Source organism: Pan paniscus, chromosome 1 (assembly GCF_029289425.2).
Source record: "Pan paniscus chromosome 1, NHGRI_mPanPan1-v2.0_pri, whole genome shotgun sequence".
In the NCBI taxonomy this organism is placed as follows: Eukaryota; Metazoa; Chordata; class Mammalia; order Primates; family Hominidae; genus Pan; species Pan paniscus.
The window spans coordinates 142,844,142-142,866,029 of NC_073249.2; the positions used below are offsets into that span (position 1 = coordinate 142,844,142).

A 21,888-nucleotide genomic window follows, 5' to 3' on the forward strand; every position below is an offset into this window, starting at 1 on the left:
ACTCCAAAGATCATACCCTTAGCCCATTTCATTCTACCCTTTCTCTCTAACCATGTTCTATCTTTTTAGCTCACCCTCTTTTAAGATCTCAACTTCAACAATCTTTAAACCTTACCAGGATCTCTAATCCTTTTCAGGATCCTTGATACCCCAAATATTATCTTTTTTCCTCCTTAAAATGCACAAATTCCAAAGCCGAACATTATAATCACTTCCTGCATACATTTTCAGCCACTTGCCTCTCTCTCGTTTTGTCTATACTTGCTTGGCAAAACCAGAACCCTGGTGAAATCTCTATACCTACACTGTGCCTGCACTTGTGCAGCTGGGTAAGACTGGAGAAAAACAAACTACTCTTAACTTTTTATGATTTGAAGTTCATAACCAGAAACCTCAAGAGTATATTTACTGTTGTCTGGCAATCATATTGTACTTCCCTAGTCCATCCAATCTCCCACTCTTCTAGATGACTTTTATACCTTCTCCTCTTTACCAAACTTCCAACACTTTTCCCATAATTCTTCCTCACAACTGATAATATTGCTTTCTACTGCTCTGAGACATGCAAGCAGACCTAAATGTGACAAAGATAATAGGTCTTTTAGAAGAACAAAAGAAACTATCTTCAGGAACTTGGAGTAGGCAAAGATTTGTTAAAAGGGAAACAAAATGGGCTATGTAAAAAGTTAGTACTCTCAGTATATTGAGATTAAAAGCTGTGTTCATCAAAATATATAACTAAGAGAATAAAATGCAACCCATAGACTTGGAGAAAATATTTTTATTTATATTCATAAACTATGTGTACGTATAACATTTCTGCAAAATAATAACTCCTATTTTCTTTTCCCAGTAGAAAAATAGGCAAAAGATTTAATTTAAGGTAATAGGCATTACATCTAAAAAAGGATATCTGAATAACCCAATAAGCATATAAAAACGTGCTCAACATGATTAATCATCAGGGAAACCAAAATTAAAAGTATAATTATATCCTGATATACACCCACTACGGTGGTTAATTTTATGTGTCAACTTGACTAGACTAAGGGATGCCCAGATAGCTGGTAAACATTATTTCTGGGTGTGTTTGTGAGGATGTTTCTGTAAGAGATTAGCATTTGAATCAGCAGGCTGAATAAAGAAGACTGACCTTAATAATGTGGATGAGCATTATCCAATGTATTGAGGGCCTGAATATAACAAAAAGGTGGAGAAAGGGCAAATTCGCACATTTTGTTTTTGTTTTTTCTTTTCTTTTAAGACTGGAATATCTACCTTCTCCTGCTATTGGACGTCAGTGCTCCTGGTTCTTAGGTCTTCAGACTCAGCCCAGGACTTATACCATTTTCTCTCCCCTTTCCTCAGGTCTTTGGACTTAGACTAAGTTACAGCACCAGGTTTCCTGGTTCCCCAACTTGATTATATGACTTATCAGCCTCCATAATCATGAGTCAATTTCCATAAGAAGTATATATGTATGTAAGAGGAGATTTATTATAGAAATAATCTTTCTCCCCACACACACCCCTCCTATTGGTTCTGTTTCTCTGGAGAACCCTTATTAATACACACACCAAAATGGCTAAAACAAAACAATACCTGTCAATACCAAGGATGGTGAAGATGTGGGGCAATGGAAACTCTCCTACACTGCTACTGTGAGTGCAAATTGGTATAACCTCTTTCGAAAACAGTTTGATAGTATCTACTAATGTAGATACTATCTACTAATGTATCTACAGATACATATACTTTATGACAGTATTCCATTTATAGGTATATACCTAACAGAAATGAGTATAGGTGTGTATGAAAATGCACAAAAATGGTCAACAATGTTCAAAGAAGTTCTAGTCATAATAGTCCCAAACTGGAAAACAACCCAATTACCATCAAATGTAGAAAGAAAAAATAAATTGTGTATTCACACCATGGAACACTATACATTAACAAAAAGTAAAGAACCCTACCTTCAGCAACAGGACTAAATTTTGCAAACAATGTTGAAATTAAAATCCCAGATATAAAACAGTATAATTGTTATTCTACTTAAGTAAAGCTCAAAAACAGGCGAAACTAATATATGGTGACAGAAATAAGAATAGTGGTTACATCTGAGGGAAGCATGCTTATTGACTCTGGAGGGACAAAGGAACCTTCTAGAATGCTGTTAATTTGCATATATTGATCTAGTCACGATTATATGAGGAATTCATTTGTAAACCCTCTTCAATCTATAAGCTTAAAAATGTGCACACTTTATACTATGATTCATTGCACAGATTTACAAAAAGAAAAAATACTATCAAGGGATTTCTGCTTCAATAAAGTGATATATAAAAAAACTCTTGTTAAAATAACATAAATATTGGTAGGAATGGGGTAAGAGTTGTTTGAAAGTATTAGCAAAGGAGTCAGCAGGTTTTGAGGAACACCAAGGTCCTGAAAAGATGGGAAATGATTAGAGATCAATATTCTTTATTTCTTTTGCCCTCAGGGCATTTCCTCAATTGGTAGAAAGGACATGTAAAAAGCTAAGGCTCAGATATTCAACATTACACTTGGCTGACAAGGGAAAAAAATGGAATTCAGAGACTTTAGGGCCAAGAAACCAGAAATAAAAATCCCAACATTCTGTACTACTTTTTCTTCTTGAAGCATTCAGATGTTTAAGATACCTAAGGCATGACACTAAAGAACAGATAGTGAGAAGCACCTTTTTAGGAGATTAGAAAACTAAGCAAATATTTCAGTAATCTCACAGTGAGGAAAGAAAAATTGAAGTTCAGGGCTATCATGAGGTAGGGCCCTGATAAACACCACCAGGCTTTCAGTCAAAACCACTGAAAGGCTCCATCGATAGGAGTAAGAATAGGAAATAGACCAAGCCTCACAAAGACTGAGAACAGCCAACAAGTCATCTTAATTGTTGATGGATCAACACAATCTGACCCAACTCTAACCATCAGCCAAAATAAGTCCTCTCTTAAGAAATATAACATGATACAAAATACATTCAATTAAAGATTCCTAGGCATGCCAAAAGATAAGACCAAATAACCAAAAATAAGAGAACAAACATACCATAGAAAAACACACTGGTAATAAAAATTGTAAATTCAGACATGAACTTTAATATAGCTATGATTAATTTGTACAAAAATATAAATGAGTAGAAAAATTTACAAGTAGAAACTCAAAAATCAACTGGAAAATCTAGAGATTAAAAATATAATAATTGAAATTATATATCAGAAATTTTACATATACATGTAATTGGTATCTCAGAAGAATAGGAAAGAAAAGACGGGATAGAGGCAACATATTAAGATATGCTTATTGAAAACTGTCTTAAATAAATGAAACATTTTGAGCCATGATTCTAAAAAGTTGCAAACAGAAAGTAGGGGGAATAAAATCACCTAGGCATATTGTGAAACTGCTGAAAACCAAAGGCAAAGAGAAAATCTCAAAGCAACCAAAGAAAAAAAAAGATATACTACCTTCATAAAGCAACACTGAGACTAACAGCTGATTTCTCAACAAAACAATGGAAAACAAAACATGATGAAACATCTTCAAAGTGTTCAAAGAAAGTAATTCTCAACCTAAAATTCCATACTTATAAAATATATCCTGAAAAAGAGAAGGTAAAAAATACACAAATCCAGATAAATAAAAACTGACATAATTCATCACTAGGACACCTTTACATAAGACTTATTTATGGCACAAGTAACTTAGACCAGAGAATGCATGAAGGAATAAGCACAAAAAAAAAAAACAGCAAATATGGGATAAATATAAATAAATATTGAGGGCCCTGAACAATAATAATAATGCATGATGGAGTGTTAAATACAGTCATGTGTCACTTAATGCCAGGGATACATTCTGAGAAATGTGTCATTAGGCAATCTCGTCACTGTACGAACATCATAGAGTGCACTTACATAAACCTAGATCGTATAGCTTACTACATATCTAAGCTATATGGATAGCCTATTGCTCCTAGGCTACAATCCTATACTGCATGTTACTATACTGAATTCTGTAGGCAGTTGTAATACAATGGTATTTGTGTATCTAAACATATAAAAAGTACATTAAAAATAAAGTAGTATAATTTTTGGAACCATGATTGTATATTCAGTATGTTTTTGACTGAAATGTTGTTACATACCACATGACTGTAATTAGTAAAAATAATACTGAATCACACCAGAAGTAAAATAAGTCCTCTCTAAAGAAATATAACATGATACAGAATACCTTGAATTCAGTGTGAATTAATTGTCTTAGTGTGTGTATGTGTGTGTGTGTGTGAGAGAGAGTACATGTAGGCAACGAAAGCAGAATAGACAGTCTCTTCAAAAGTCATTGGAACATTTACAAATGACTACTGTATATGGCTATAAAGGTGACCCATAAGGCAAGTATCAACAAACTTCAAAGAACTGAAATCATTCCAAACATGTTCTCTGAACACAGTGAAACTAAGCTAAAAACCCCCAAATATTTGAAAACTAACCAATGTAGCCATTAGTCAAAGAAAAAACAATGGAATAATGATAAAATGAAAACACACTGAGACATTTTAGCAAACCAAATTCACTATTACATTAAAAAAGGATATGAAATGGACAATATATTGCAACCAGAATGGGTTTATTCCAGGTATGCAATATTAATTTAACATTCAAAACTCATAGACGCAGAAATAACATTTGATAAAATTAAATACCCATTCTCAAAGGAAAAATAATTAGCAAACCAGGAATAGAAGAAACCTTCCTTAAACAGATAACAGGGTATCTTAAAAATTTTCTGCCTGGTTCCAAAATATTGAAAGCTTTCCAGTGACACCAGGAATATGACAAGTGTGGCTGTTATCATGATTTCTATGTACTACTGTATTGCAAGTCCTAATCAGTGCAATAAGGCAAAAAAAATGTATAAGGACTAAAAGGAAAAAATTTACACTGTCAAAATTAAGCAAAAAAGTGATTTGTGTATATGTAAAATCTAAATGTATCTATAAATAACTTACAGTTAATAAAATTAGCAAGATCACTAGATAGGTCAGCATAAAATTTCTAACCCTACGCTTATATACTCACAATGAAAAATTAGAAGATAAAACTTTGACACTGATACCCTTTATAGTAACAAAAAAGCATGTGAAACTAAGAATAAATGTAATTTTTAAAATTATATTTAAAATTTAAACAGCATATTACAAAGCACTACTAAAAGAAGTTACAGAATATTACAAAGATTACTAAAAGAAGTTAAAGTAGATCTAAATAAATGGACTTAAAAATTCAATATCATAAAGATGAAAATTCTTCTCAAACTACTATATATTCAATGCAATCTCAAGATTCCTATAAGGTTCATGTATATAATTATGTATGTGAAAATTGACAAGCTGATTTAAAAATAAAGAATATTCAAAATTTTTGTAAAATATGAAGTTTTAGGATTTATACTACTGATTATGATGACTTCTATTATAAAGTTATATGAATTCATGCAGTTTTGTACTGACACTAAAATAGACAAAACCAATGGAACAGAAAAGAAGGAAACCAGATATATTCAGCCTTTGATAACAAAGATGTCATTACAGTGCTTTGGGGAAGGGACAATTTCTTTTTCCTTTTAAATGGTGATGTGTCAAATAAATACTGATATTAACAAATGACTCCTACCTCACCACACACACACAGAAGCGCATACACAGAGAGAGAGAGAGAGAGAGAGAGAGAGAGAGAGAGAGAGAGAGATGCACACACTTGATTCCAGACAGACTGTAGTTCTAAATATGAAAGGCAAAAGAAAGCTTCTAAACCTAACATAGGAAAATATCTATGACCCTAGGGTAGTGAGAACTTCTTAAAGAAGACCGAGGAAGGCCAAACAAAACACAAATCATAAAGGAAATGATTTGTAAATTATTTGTACGTTTGAAAATTATTAAACAGTATGAAGGAGACATCGTTAAGAAAGTGAAAAGGCAAGCTATGAAACGGAAGAAGACATTTGTAGTACATACGTCTGGGGGGAAAATCCTGTACCCATGTTAAATAACTCTACAAATCAATTTTTTTGAAAAAGACAACAGAATACCACAAAAAAAGGATGGGGAAATACCTGAAAAAAAAATTTTTATAAAAAGAGGATATCCAAATGACCAATACCAACATGAAAAAGTGATCAACACTATCAGTCATAAGGGATGTACAAATTATAACCAGGAAATGTTTACCAGAATAGGTATAATTAGAAATATGAAAAACATCAAGTTTGGGAAGGATGTGGAGCGACTAAAACCCTAAGCGCTGCTGGTTAGAAACAGGTTCAACCAATCTGAAAATTTATTTGGTGGTATTTACCAGAACCACATGATCTGTGACCCAGAAATCCAGCAATTAATTCAACATCATTCTCTCTCACGCACACACAAAGACACATATGCATGTATATATGCATGTATGTATGAGTGTATACATAACACATATTCATCAAATACATATTCACCAAAACATACATATATTTACCAAAAATCATGTACAAGTGTGTTCAAAGCATTATTTATAAGAGCTCCAAACTGGAAACAACCCAAATTTACATCAACCATAGAAAAAATATGTTTTGCTATACTTATACAATGATATATATCTGTGAAAATTAATAAATCACTGCTATGACAAAAACATGGATAAGTGTCACAAATACATAAGTGAAAGAAGGCAGTCACAAAGGAAAACATGATGCAGTATTCCACATTTTAAATCTAGCAATGATTGGGTACAGGCAGGAGGGAAGTTTCTGGGGTTTCAGTAATATTCTATTTCTTGGTATGGGTGAAAATTCACATGGGTGTTCATTTTATCAAATTCATTAGCCTATAAATTAGGATTTGAATACTTTTGAAATGTATGGTATACTTTAATTAAATTTTTACTTGAAAATAGTACTACTGTAACATAGTTTCTCAATTCTACTACACAGAATATTATAAAGTAGATTACGACAAAAACCAATCATAACAAAAACCAAAAAAGTTTCCTTCTGCCCACCCTACCTCCACTATGGCTCCCACTGTTATTGTTACAGATATCACTGCGAAAAAACATTTGAAGATTTTTGGGTCACTGATGCCCCTGAGTACAATAAAGATTAAAGATAAGAAGTCATTAACGTGTTTATTTCTCATGCTAAACTTGTGTGAGTAATAGAACAAGAAGGTTGTGGTGGCTTATGCCTGTAATCCCAGCACTTTGGAAGGCTGAGGTGGGTGGATTGCTTGAACCCAGGAGTTCAAGACCAGGCCGGGCAACATGGCAAAACCCCGTCTCTACCAAAAATACGAAAATTAGCCAGGCAGGGCGGCACACACCTGTAGTCCCAGCTACTCAGGAGGCTAAGGTGCGAGGGATCACCTGAGATCAGGAGGCAGCAGTTGCAGGGACTCATGATCACACCACTGCACTCCAGCCTGGGCAACACAGCGAGACCCTGTCTCAAAACAACAACAACAACAAAAACCAAAAAAACAAGAAAGTTAAATCTAATCATAAAGAACCAAGAAATTGTTAGGTCAAAGATTCTAAAGGTATTTAGAGATTAGGTTCTTATATATTAAACCAGGTTGTGCATGTAACCCAGTTTGACATTTTTTATGTTGTTACATACTTCATATAACTTCAAGTTAATACTTAAATATTAATATGCAGACCACAACATTCAAACATGTTACATTCTAAAAGCTGATTAAGTTCTCTGTATCTTGATTGTAAGTAACTATAATACAGCAAGAGCAGAAAAACAACATTTTTCTCTTTCTTCTTTCTTCTCGTCTCAGGTTTTACCCAAGACACATTAAAATCACCTGCCTGGGCACCAAAGTCAACTGATTTGATCACACATACTGTAAATCACAGGCCAGTTCACTTTAGTAGGTGAGCGATGAGAAAGGGAAAGAGAAAGTAGGGTCAAAGAGAAAACTGAAAGTGAAGGGAAAAGGGGTACACATTTTTTAAATAAATGAGAAGACACATTATTATACATATAAAAGATAAGAATACAAAGACTCCTGGGAAAGCAGGAGGGGTTGGGATCCAAAGTAATAGTGGAGTGATCGGGCTTGCAGAGAAAGATGTACAATGTGATTTCTACATGTCCCCAAATTTTTCTAACTCCTTCCATCAAAGTGCAGAATCTAATTCAACTTCCCTTGATACAGACTCATTTAAGTGACTCACTTAACAAACAGAATGCAGCTGAAGTGACACTGCTTGACTTTGGAGGCTAGGTCATAAAAGGTGATACAGCTTATACCTGGCTCTCTCCCTCCTTCTTGGAACTTAGCCACATGATATGGGGCCCAAGCCACATGTAGAGGTCATGTGTAGGTGCTTCAGCTGACAGTCCCAGGTAAGGTTCAAATTACCTGTACAGCCAGCATCAACAGGGAAACATGTAAATGAGCAAGGCTTCATGTGTTTCTAGTCCCCATAAACCATAGCAGTGATTTATTAGCAGAGCTAAGATAGCTGATGTCATATAGAGCGCATAGCTGAGCTCTGCCCAAATTACTTACTTTCATAAGTAAAATAAATGTTGTCACTCTTTAAGCTGCTAAATTTAGGAGTCCTGCATGATGGAACAATAGATAAATATAACAGACAACTCCTCTATTATAACAGAATAAGATGGTCAAGTTAAAATACAGTAGGTGTGAACATTTAATAGGAAGAAGTTAAAGGGGTTCCTGTCTGATAGCTTTTATTTTCCTTGTAAAATATGACGTAATATCATGACTTAGAATGAGAGAGATAATGGAGAAGTCAGAGGTATAAAGAGAGAGAAATGAAATAGAACTTGTGAAGAATGAGAGACAGAGTTGATCAGAGAAATGTGGTAAAACTGTAAAGTCATGTTGACAGCTCATTTGAGGTTGATGATAGTAAATTTCTAGTGTTATTCTGTGTGGCTTTCTCTAGCAGTGCTTAGCTCTTGACTGAAAGCACTGAGAAAGCACATAGCTGAGTTTATCATGAGTTACATTTTTGTTAGAGAGATTTGATAAAGAGGCAGATGTGCAAAGGAATTTTGGGACCAAGTAATCTAGAATGGTTAAGAAGAAAAAATGAAAGTGAGAGGACTGATGGATAAATGGATGAGAGGTTCTGATGAAGAATGATCATAATGGGAATATTTAAAAAGGAGAGGAAATTGTGATCAAAGAATCACACACATTGGTGATTCTTGAGCAGTTAATGAATATTACAAGGTCCTTGGCAAGACTAGACATCTGAATGAACAAAAGGAGAATAGGAGATAACATGGTCAAAGAACAGAGGTGCAGTGATGATAGATGAGTCATTAACATAGAATTTGAAACCATCCAGGATGAATGCAGAGCTTAGAGTACAGGGAAACATTGTGGGCCAGATGCCAAAATATTTGATGAATAAGAAGTAAGCAAGAGACTGGTAAATGACAGCAACAAGGATGAGAAACACAGTGGCACAGTTGAATGATACATGCCTCGAATAACAAATTTTTCAAAAGGTTGGGAGCATAATACTCTAGTTTTTCCTAGTCCAGTGTCTTCTTCCTACCTGCCTGAGACCAATCTCCCCATACCAACTGTGATATAATTTTGATATATAAATGTCAAAGAAGTTACTATATACCATAAAAAGGGGGGAAAGAGGTACCCTCTTATCACATTAATCAACTATTATCCCCAAATAGTCAATACATTACTGACAAAGTTCCTGCCAGTGGAGGAAAGGGAGGAGGATGTACACTTCTACAAGAGGTTTGAATTTTTGATCCATTTAACTATCCATGATTTTAGCTTCCACCATGACATGAGCCAAGAACTGTGCCACACTCCAGAGATTAAAACACTAAACAACATAGACGCTGCTTTGCCAGATCACACTGTAGTGGGTATAAGAGTTGAAAAAGCAATGTAGTACAAGTGCTACAATTATAGATGTAAATATTTCCAAAATGGACTCAAAGGAAGTTTCCATTTCAGTCAGTTTCAGTCTATTTCCCAAGATGATCTCAGAAATTCTATACTACTCCTATATAAACTCCTATGCTACATTTTCACCCTAGTATTAATCTCAGGCACCTATGTATCATTGTATGCCTTACTATAAATATCTGTATCTGTCTCCCAATTTAAGGACAGGAACCAAGTCTTATTTTTATTTGCATCTACAGACTAACATAGTGCCTGGTTTAAAGTAGGTGCTCAATAAGTACTGATTACGAATGAATGAAAGACAAATAAGTGAATGTTTTGCCTGTCATTCTATGAATTGAACTATGGCTTATTCATGACCTAAAGACTACAGCCTAAAGTGAGGCTCATATTCTTCCACAGTTTAACCTGTCATGGCTCCTACTCAGAGGGAGCTGAGCTAAGATTGAAAGAGCTAAGTTACCAGTAGAGCTAACCCCTGTAAAAGAAGTAATATCTATACCAACATGTTCTCTCAAGTTTGTGGCTCACATATAACAATGGCCTGCTGATGCTATATGGTCATCTACTTAAGAAGAATACAGTATAGAAATGGAATATTCATTTTACTAAACAGGACTCTAATATGATCACAAGAATAGTCTCTTTAATTTTCTAAGGACAAAGTCCAGATCGAGAAAACAGGCTTGTCACAGACCTAAAGGTTTAGATTCCACAGCTGTCTTACAACAAAACAAGTTTCAGATGTCCCTGAAAAGTTAACATATGAATAGAAGACAACAGTGAATATAACATTAAACTATGGCCATAGAGCCTGGGACTTTATACCTTGTTACATCAGGCCAGATAAAAAATATGGCATCTACATTGGATTTTCGAAGGCAGAACTAATACCAATTATGCTAGTGTATCAATTTAACTTATAAGAATCCCGAATTTGATTCGGAAAATTTTCTGCATAGATACATAGCATTACTGAATCTAATTCACATTACAAAAAAACACGTCCTATAATCCACTTCCTACAACATTCTCATAATTGTGCTTTTACTTGTCTAAATCTTTTACCAGACTATAAGCTACATGAAGACAACTCTTTACTCCCTATTTCACTGGTTAGGGAATAAAAATGAACTAAATGAATAAATTAATTATAGCCAATTAAAATAAAGAAATCCACTAAAAGCAATTTAAGCTATACCACCATATCGGGGAAACAATTTATTTGCATAATAGTAGTAAACCTTAGTATTAGCAAGAAGAAGACTTATCTTATAAATACTGATGATTCTTTTGGAAAGTGCTGGGGGCTAGAGAGATTATAAAACCTATCAAGAGTAAAAAAACAAGCTTCGATGGTACACACCTGCAGTCCCAGCTACGCAGGAGGACTGCCTGAGCCCAGGAGTTTGAGTCCAGCCTGGGCAACACAGTAAAACTCTGTTTCAAAATAAATAAATAAAAATAAAAAATTATTTTAAAGAGTAAAAAAGCATTATCTAGCTTTTGAAATTGCTAAAAATACTATCTGAATTTGTAAACACATGTTTCACCTTTAAACATAAATGACTAATCAGTTAAATACATTTATTGTCTAAGCCTAGTCTATATCAAGGTTTTACGATAATTCATTTTACTTGTTCTACAGCTAGCTTTTATAAGTTTGGAAGAATAGTCCATGAGTTCTAGTGTTTCAAGTTTAGGTGAGCAATCCCAGATTTTCTGTCTATGCCACTTGATTTTATACACTTTAATCATGTAACTTTAATTTTTCTAGATTAAATGAAGTATGTATATATATATAGTTTATTCACTTTAATCATGTAACTTTAATTTTTCTAGATTAAATGAAGTATGTATATATACAGTTTATTCACACAGAATAGACTTCCCATGCTCTTACTCCTGTTAGCTGCCCTGATCTAAACTTTCTCTGGTTCTGCTATACACAAAACACCACAACTACACATAGTACATTAATGGTTTCACATAAGAATAGAATGTTTCATGTTTTATTTCCAAGACTCTGCCCTGATGGCGAACATTTTGATGGCTCCTTTACTTGTAGTAGAACATGAAAATATCTTCAAAGATCAGTACAGTGATTCATAAATTTGTCTTTTTAGGTGCAGACCCTTGCTTTATTGTCTGATTTGTTCACAGTTAAGCCCCCTGCTCAGAGGACCAACAGGCCAGCTAAGGGGCAAAGGAGGTGCCTCGAGCCTTACAGAGTCAAGGCTCTCCAGGGCTCCCCAGCCCACCACTCATTTTCTGTGCCCCCTGCCTGGGAGGCTAGCTGGGAGGGGGCTCCCTGAGGGGTGAGGATGGGCAACTACAGGGGATTTGAGTGTGGGACCCAGGGTCTGCTCTTCACAGTAGGAGGTGGGATGACTAAGTTCTTTATTACAGACCTACAAAAAATGAGACAGTTATAAATTATTCTCACTAGTTTGGGCTTCTTTTTTCTTTTTCTTTTTACAAAACAGCAGCAAGAAAGAGAAATGCAGGTGGCAGATGAGCCAGGCACGAGGCTTCAGATCGTAAGGGACCAGAGATGAGGACCAAGGTATGGCTGCCTGACCAGGAGTGCTGTGGGCTGGCCTGGGCTCTCTCTATGCATCTTGAGAGAACTGCCACAGGCCCTAGAGGGAGGGGACGAAAGGCATGTGGGAGGGAAGAAGGCAGTCCCCGGATCAGCAGCAGCACCATCTTCTGATGGCCCCTGGGCAGTCCGCCAGCTCAAAAGCACTCATGGCTGGAGCCTGGGCCCCAGGGGCCAGACAGGAGGGAGGCAGCAGGAAGGGCCAAGTTCTACTGGGGTCCCATGGGGGCAAGGGAACCAGGACTTGTCCTTGCTTGTCAGCCAATCAGCTTCTTCAGGAAGGCCTCCAGCTGATCCTCATCTTTGATGCCCACAAACTTGTCCACCACATCCCCATTCTTCATGGCCAGCACAGTGGGCACCGCCAACACCTCATACTCAATGGCGAGGTCTGTGTGGTCATCAATATCCACCTTGGCCATCAGCACTTTCCTATGCTGCTTGACCACCATCTTCTCTAACCTCAGCCCCAGGATCTTGCAGGGTCCACACCACTGTGCGTGGAAATCCACAAGCACTGGCGTCTCACTGTTGGTCTTGAAAGTCAGGTCCATCCTGGATATTAATGGTCATTGAGGAGATGCTGGTGGTGTATATGGTCTGGGCTGAGTTGGGTGTTACAGCCAGGCCACCAGGACTGCACTGTGGGGTCTGCAGGGCTCCAGAAGTGAGAGGTGGCCACCGATCCTGAGAGGGCTTCCTGGAGACGACTGAGGCCAGGAACCTCCTCAGGAAAAGTCACTGAGACATTTCCCTGCAGCGCAAGCAGAGGGATGCACAGCCCAGCCCTCCCAGCCTGACAAGGGCACTCCTGTCCTTTACTATCATTCCTTAAATGTAGATCAAAAGTTTTCCCTAAATACATTACCATATATTTATTTGCTCAATTGAGGATCATTTGCCACTTCTCTGCCCACACATTTTGTGAGCACTTTTTATGATTTATTCCCTCATCTTGCTGCTTCCTAAGTGTGTATTTTTTCTTTTAATAAATATAATAGAAGCATTGGATTATAAAGCTGGAAGAAGAGATCACAGTGTCATTATCCAATCCATCCCTCTTGATTTTATACCGTCACTTGGAGATTTTAAAACATTTGTCCAAAGTGAGATATTAGAACGTATTAGAAAAAAGACAATTTAGATTTTTCTTACTCTCAAGTTTATGATTTTACTACTAAATTACATCTGAACTTTTAAACATCTATGTTAAAGGACTCTAGGGGAATAAAACTGACATTTACTCAGTACATAATAGATGTTGGTGCTATATTTTACATGTTCTTTCCACTATCCTGTATAACTACAAAACTGAATAGCTTAGAGGACGCACACTTAAATTATAAAAGTAATATTTTATGATTTTAAATTACTTTGTTTCTTTAAAAGTTACATTGTTCTCATCAGTACTTTGGCTTTCGTCTTTTCAAAACAAAAAGGCTAAACTTTTAGTATATAGAATTCTTAATTTATGTAAGTTATGCCAGATGTTATAGTTTCTATAGTTTCTAAACAGTTGTCTTTGAAAAGAGTAAAATGAGGATAAAATGTGGAAAAGGTCCCTTGACCATCCAAGGGCATTTTCCCCCATGGCTGGGAGATAAAAGACAATCCACACATACAATAACCAATCAGCTATCATTTATCAGAAATGCCACGGGTATCCCGAGTTCAGTAAGTCCCCACCCCAACCCCCAATGTACTCCTGCCCTCTGTATTCATTTCCTGACTCTATTACTGGCGTTACAACCCATCTACCACGGCATTGAAGCTAAAACTTAACGTGTCATCCCCAATCCTCCTTTTCCTCATTTCCCACATGCAATCAGTACAATACATTCTGCTCAATTTTTCAAATTTCTCCCATTTCAGATCCTTTTCTCCATCCCAACCTCTACCACCTTGGTTCAGACCCTCAAAATCCCTCACCCAAATTATCATAGGAGTCTTATAATTGATCTTGCCTCTATTCCACTTGCTCCATAATGATTTATCTTCACATCACCACCAAAGTAACCTCTTTTAAACCCAAATTGTATCATGTTTCTCTCTTATTTCCAAGTGCACGATGGCTCCCTAGTGTCTAAAAGATAAAATTCAAACTCTCTCCATTATGTGGCCCTCTGTCCATTTCTTCAGTTTCATCTATCATTATACAATGTCCCCTCTTCCTATCACCAACCCCACATTCCATCATTTAATCATAACGGGCAACTTACTTCCTTATCCTGAATATGTTACATGGTTTCACTCCTCTGCATCTTCACTTATCAATGCTCTGTCTACTCAGAACACCCTTCCTCCTATAATCCATCTGATGAACATTTATCATTTTCAATGCTCAAGTAATGGTTCAACTCCTCTTTGAAGTCCTTTTTGAACCTCTTCCTCCCCATCCCAGTGGAAATGACCATTCTTTCCCTTGGTTCCCCAGCTGAACTTTAATGAAAGGATTTGTGGTAGGTTTCATGTGTTTGCTGACATGTCTATCTTCCCCCTTCTGGAATATGGGCACCCTGAGCAGGTACTGTGTCCTATTCAATCTTTATTCCCATAGTCTTGTGTAGAGTCTGTCACATTTTAGGAGCTCAATTATGTGTACTGAATAAAGGAATGAATGAAGCAATGAACAAAGAACTATACAGGACATTCTTGAAGGAATACATTTAAAAGTAAGATTAAATACCCAAAATGATAGTGACCTAAGCATATTTACCTTTCATAAATTTCACACTTTTCTATTTAACACGATGTTATTCACTAAGAATTTAGGATTTATTAATCTGAGGAAATTTGATCACCCACGTATACAAACATTTATCACCTAGATATAGAACTTCATAAGTTGTACTAATTTTTAAAAATTAATTTAATGGAATGTCAAAATGAATTATGGTCAACTATTAATTATCTGACAGGATCTTAATAGCTATCCTGGCTTATCTAGGACCTTCTCACGTGCTGCTTCTGTCACTCAGCCATGGCTTACTTTTCTAAGCTGGCTTTCATGCCTCTAATTATCCTGCTGCTGGCAACGAAAAAGCAACAATCTGTCTACAGCCTAAGTGAAGGACACTGAGGAGGAGAATAAGAAAAATGGTTCCTGAACATGAGATAATTTGATACAGTACACAATCTGCACAAACAGAATCACAGAATCATGGAACTTGATGAGATCATATGTATTTATCATCAAAATTGCATAACTGATTGCTTTGATTTTTTTGTCTTACACCCAAGAAAGACTTCCCCAGTACCTCTGCATTCTACAGAATTGGAACAAATATCTGCTACTGATTTTCCTTTGATAATTGAAAGGTGTAAAGACCTAAGTAAGGTATAAGAAATCACTATATTGCATTTAAATCTACAAAAATTTTTCAATAGAAGATATTCACTGAGATTACTAAAAATCACAAAATTTTAATTCTAGTACAGCCCCCAAAATAATTTAACTTTGTAGTTAATAAATTAAACACAAATTATTGAACTATAATAATTTGCTCACTAAGTTTATAAATGCTTATTCTGAGGAAATAAGTTAATTCTTAAATGAGAAAAAATAAATCCAGCATTCCGTTCATCTACACTCACTTGTAAGGATCCACAAATAACCAAGATGACAGAAAGATGGGTTGGCATTTCTATTAAATGCAAAAACAACTATGTTCTAAACCTGTGTTGTCCAATATACCAAACACTAATTAGCCACATGTAAGTTAAAGATTCAGTTTCTCAGTGGTACTAGTCACATTTCCAGTGCTCAACAGACATGTGGCTAGTAGCTACTACAGTGGACAGCATAGGTGGAGATCACTTCCATTATCACAGAATGTTTGACTGGACAGCGCTACTCTAATCATGGTGAAATGAGAATTTACCAATACTTTTAAAATGGTAATACAAGTTCAAATAATAATTTTTTTATCAACTATTGGGCAAGAAGGGAAAAGTATACATTTACAAATGGGAAAAAATAAATATAAGTACTGTAGTAATTAAGGCTTTAAGTACATAAAATTAGTTTTATGTGGTTTAATTTGAAATTCTACTATATTGAATCTGAAAAGATAATGATGATAAAAATCCAGAGAATGGTACAAGAAAAAAATAATCTTTTTCACTTAAGATTTTAATATACCAAATAAAGTCATGTTTGAAAACTGAAATGTGCTATAATTGTCTAAGCTATTCTGTGTGTCTTAGCATCGGCTATTCTACTGGATATAGAGGCTGTTCAGCAAAGTGGTTAGAATTTCAGGTTCTGGGGTTACAGTTGCCTCAACTTAAATGTTGCTTCTTGACTTACTAGCTATGCAACCTTAACCAAGTCACTTAGGCTCTCTGAGCCTTCATTTCCTCATCCATAAATGAAGGAATAACTCAAGTGCTTTACAGTTTAAAAGATTAAGTAAAAGTTTATACACGGAAAGCATTAGAGAACCTGGCACGTATTAGTCCTCAAAAAATGTTAGTTGTTAAGAAACTTGCATTTTTGTTGAACCTAGTCTACTGGTGGCTTTCTTTGATTAATTCCTATTGACTTTCAAATCCACAGGACAGAGAGATACTCTGGAAAACATTCAAAGATCATATGCGAACACTAGGTCACATGGTAACTTTACGACTTGCAGTCATGAAAGAATCTACATTCAAATCTCTAGCAACACTTTTCACCCATGGGCCTCAACATTTTTGCAATGAATGTATAACACAAAGCCCCATAGGCAACCTGGAGGTATAGTATTTTTTTAAAATGAAATAAATAAAAACCCCTCCCAGGTTAAAAGAAGTAGTGTGTTTTTTTGGTGTGTTGGTGACTGGGGCTGGTGTAAACGGAAGAGACTGGATAAGTAAAACAAACTTAACTGACAAGAGTTTAAAACTTCTCCGAGAATTTTATCATATTTCTAAAAGTTTATGTTTCTCTGTATTAGCTGACGTTTAAATAACTACGCCCAAATTTTAAAAGGAATATATCTTCAAGAGTAATTTTAAAAACACACACAGAGCAGTTAGGTATGTAATAGTACCAGTTATTCTTTCATTAAGTTTTGAGATACATCAATACAATTTCCTAATTCACTACAGCAGAACAACAGGTACCTAAGTTAATGTTATCTCCAAAACCTGTGGAGATGAAGATGGAATCTCACCTAGCTTTTAGGTCTTACCCCAGAAAATGTTAATTCTAATAGAGGGAAAAGGTTCAGTAGAGTACAATACAGGCACCAGATAGTTAAAGTTAACCAAGACCCTTCTAAATTATCTTTATGCCTAACTTCATTCTTCTGGAATATTTTTAGAAATAAGCTCTGGAATCACCTGCCTTTCTGAAGCTTGGTGCTAACTGAACCTGAAATCTTAACTGACTTGATATTTTTAATCAACTTTTCAAATCAAACATTTTCATACAGCAATTTTCAGAGTTCTAATTCCACTTTCCATAATGTTAGCACTTGTATTTTTGCCTTTCAGGTAACTCTTATATATACATATTTTCTTTCCCATTAGACAGTAACATTTTTCAGCTTTTACTTATAGTCTTTAATTGAAACTAAAACATTTGGTGAATATTTTGAAAATAAACATATTAACTGATTATTTATTGATGCTGAATGGAGTCCAGGCATCAGACTCTATTCCTTACTCTGTTATTACTAACAGTATGATCTCAACTCCAGCTTCTTCGGAGGTCAGGATCTTTGAAAGGGAATGATTGTACAGGCTGATCTCTAACATCATATATTTCTAAAAGTTTTGAAAAACAAATTTTCAAGAATAATTCTTTAAAAAAATACACAGAACAGTTAGGTACGTAATGATGAGTTCTTTCATTAAGTTTAAAATACAATTTCTTTGTTCACTACAGAACAGCAACATATACCTGATAACACTGCTCCAAATGAAATTACAAACATTAATCAACACGTGACATTTCAAATAATTTTCCCTATGACACATAACATGCTATTTTTTTTGGTCACTTCACAACAGCTTTTTAAACTATTATAATGACCTTCAGTTTCCATAAATAAAGTTACACAAAAAGCTGACTAACATACTTAAGAACTAGATTGTCATTAACACTTAAAACATAGAAAAGAATTTATCCATAGAAATAATTTAAATATGTTCAGATAAACATTTAAAGTTTCCATTCTGTTTTCAGTAAATATTCCAAGGTTATTTCACAGCTATGAGTTGCAAATTAATACTAAGGGAGAATTGTTTTGGTAACTTAATAAAAAATATACAGGTCACAGAAGAGTCTATTATCATTATCCAAAATATAAACATTATACAGGTCAGCACTTGCTAATGAAAACTACTAATATAATCATTCTCCAAGCACACTCTTGTAACACAATTAGCATGTTTTAAGTTAATAGAGCTTTAAATTAACACGAAAAATGACAACATATCAGGTAAAAATAATTCTTTATACTTTTTGCATTCTTTATACTTCCTGCACAGTTAGTTACTATTTTTGTGCAATTTTAAAAAGACAACATAGGTCATGCACGGTAGCTCACGCCTGTAATCCCAGCACTTTGGGAGGCCGAGGTGGGTGGATTACCCGAGGTCAGGAGTTCGAGACCAGCCTGGCCAACATGGTGAAACCCTGTCTCTACTAAAAATACAAAAATTAGCCGGGTGTGGTGGTGGGCACCTGTAATCCCAGCTACTCAGGAGGCTGAGGCAGGAGAATCCCTTGAACCTGGGAGGCAGAGGTTGCAGTGAGCCAAGATTGCACCATTGCACTCCAGCCTGGGCGACAAGAACGAAACTCCATCTCAAAAAATAATAATAAAATAACATACATTCTACCTCTACACTGGCTTCTTTAAATCTCCGTATAACATGCTGTGTGTTCTTGGCTTATATAATAGCTCATCAAACTTTTCTGAAGCTCCTGAAAATGAATACCAAAACCTTACTGAAGAAACATAAACCACATAATCTGATATATTTATGTTAAACAAAATGAATGACTAAATCCTTCTAAATGAATTCTACTTTATTAATACAGAAAAAAGCTATTTTCTTCATGCAAAGTTATAAAATTAGCCTAATTCTTATGTTACAACCATGAAAACATTACAAGTAATATTTACACAAACTAAAATCACCAGGCCCACTTTAAGTGCTAACATGTCATTCACTCCTGGTGATATAACAAATACCATCTGTTATTTGGACATTCTGAATTATAAAAATATATGAACTTTACAAAGGCAAACCAACTTTTATTTCACAACCATTCTGACACATATATACACACATATATATGCATGTGTATACATGCACACACAAACACACAGACACACACACACCTTATCGCCATACAAAAATTCCATTTTCATGATTTTTTACTGTTTGATGTAAAGTGTGGAGTACCCGCACCTTCAGCTCTCAGAAGAAATTAACCGTGTTCTGGAAGCACTTCAACTCCGAATGACCTTTAAGTTTTACAGGCACTGGTAGCAGATCCTTGAATGTCTAGAGAAAAGGCAAACCTGCCTGGCTTTTTTCTCTAATGGATAAAGTTGCTGTTGGGTCTCATTATGTTTTCCATTCCTAATCTGAAGAGATGAAGGATCTCTAAGGCAGGGTTGTCCACTCAGGATTAGCCTCACTTGCGTAGAGCCAGACTAGCAGCCCCCGCCTTGTGATAAGGTTGGGTCGGACCCAAGTGATGGAGGGAGAAGAGCCAACCTTACCCACAGCACTACCTGTAGCTCCCAAAGAGTCGGCGAGGGGGGAAAGCAGGGGTGGGATGGCACTAGGGACTTCTTTCCTCGGACCATATTTGGGGAAGTGTTCCAGAACGTGTGCAAGTCCTCCTCGCTAGAGTGTGAAAGGGAATCCCAGGGAACGCTCTTCCCAGGATCCCCACATCCGGCCCTTCGCGTTCAGCTCTCAACGCGGAGCTGGGGGGTCGGAATGGAGGAGAAAGGCAGCTGGTCTCCCGGCCCCCCAGAACGACTCCCGGCGGCCGCTGCTAGGCCTGGCCCGTGCCCGCGGCCTCAGAAGCTGCGACCCGGAGGGCGCTCGGTGCCCCGCGCCGGCCCGCCCAGCGGATACCCAGACCCGGCCTTCAACTCACCGCTCTCCACCTCGCTGCCTTTCTTGGCGGTCGCCGCGTTCCCCATGTCTGGGGCGATGGCAAGAAGGGGTCAGGGAAGGGAAGGGGGGCTGGGGCCGTGCCCGCCACTCCGCAGTCTGGGACAACTCCCGCGTCTGCACCCGTCAGAGCGGTGAGTGCGCCTAGCGCTGGCGCCAGGAGTCCGGGCGCGAAGACCGGGCCGGGTCTGAGGAAAGGGCTCCAGCGAACTCCTTAGCACCGGCAGCAGCAGCAGCAGCGGCGGCGGCGGCCGCGGCGGCGGCAGCAGCAGTGGCGGCGGCGGGCAGACACTCCCCCTTCGCGCGGTCCGCCCTCTCTGCGCGCCCCCGGGCAGCCGCGCGCCCGGGCCAGGCCCTGGCCCGACTGTATCTTCGCAGGCGGGCGCGCGCGCCGGAAGTGACGTGCAGGCCCGGGACCCCGGGGGCGGGCGGTGGACCCCCAGCTGGCAGAGCCTGGGGCGGGGCCCTGAGGTGGCGTGGACCGCTTCCTCTCCCGCGGTCGCCCGGGCTGGCGCTCGGGTGCCCATCGCTGAGATAGTGGGAGGTGGAGTGGGAACCGCTAGCTTTGCAGAACGCAGACTCCCTCCTCACCCTGGCGGTCCCGGTGCCCTGGAGTGCAGTCGCGGAATACTGTTCAGCGGCTCGGGTGGTTTTCCTTGCGTCCCGCCACGCGGCGGCTCCTCACTAAAAGGCTGCCTTCTCCCCACAGCTCCAGGTCCGAGAGGAGCCGCACCGTCGGGTTGGAGATCGCGCGCAAGAGTGGCCTCTGGGTCTGCATCTGCCCGGCATCGGCCACAGGAAAAGCCTGGTCCCTAGGCACGGTCGTGGTTCGAGCTTTTCGTTCTCTCGCACATTGAGGTATTCGCTCAGCCCACCACGTTGTCCTCGGGGTTATTAGGCCCCAGTCACAAGCCCTATGATGTTTTCAGACTTCCCAGGTGGAGATAAAGGAAAATTTTACTATTTCTGCACAACTTCTGTTGATGTACAGCATTGTATTTAGCAACTTCTGTGTAGATCTGAAAATAAATACATTACCAATTGTTAGTTGCGTTTTTATTAATATAAATCTTAGAGTACTTGATTTTGCTGTTAGCTTTACTTAGGTAAATTATGTGGCACTCTAGCATTTTTGTTGTTGCAT

The 21,888-nt window shown here is 37.5% G+C and overlaps 1 protein-coding gene and 1 pseudogene across 2 annotated transcripts in view; both read right to left on the minus strand.

The window, feature by feature from the left end:
• The window catches only part of PRKACB (protein kinase cAMP-activated catalytic subunit beta), a 161,259-nt gene extending 139,641 nt beyond the window's left edge, over nt 1–21,618 (minus strand). Inside the window, exon 1 of one of the 2 annotated variants that reach the window (XM_034933999.3) lies at nt 20,728–21,618. In XM_034933999.3, coding sequence (XP_034789890.1) covers nt 20,728–20,773 — 46 coding nt within the window. In that variant the 5' untranslated portion in view covers nt 20,774–21,618. The remainder of the gene's footprint in view (nt 1–20,727) is intronic. The other variant, XM_034933971.3, reaches the window with a different exon arrangement.
• Nucleotides 9,247–13,717, minus strand: LOC117975068 (thioredoxin, mitochondrial-like; annotated as a pseudogene).
• Nucleotides 21,619–21,888: the final 270 nt, after the last annotated feature.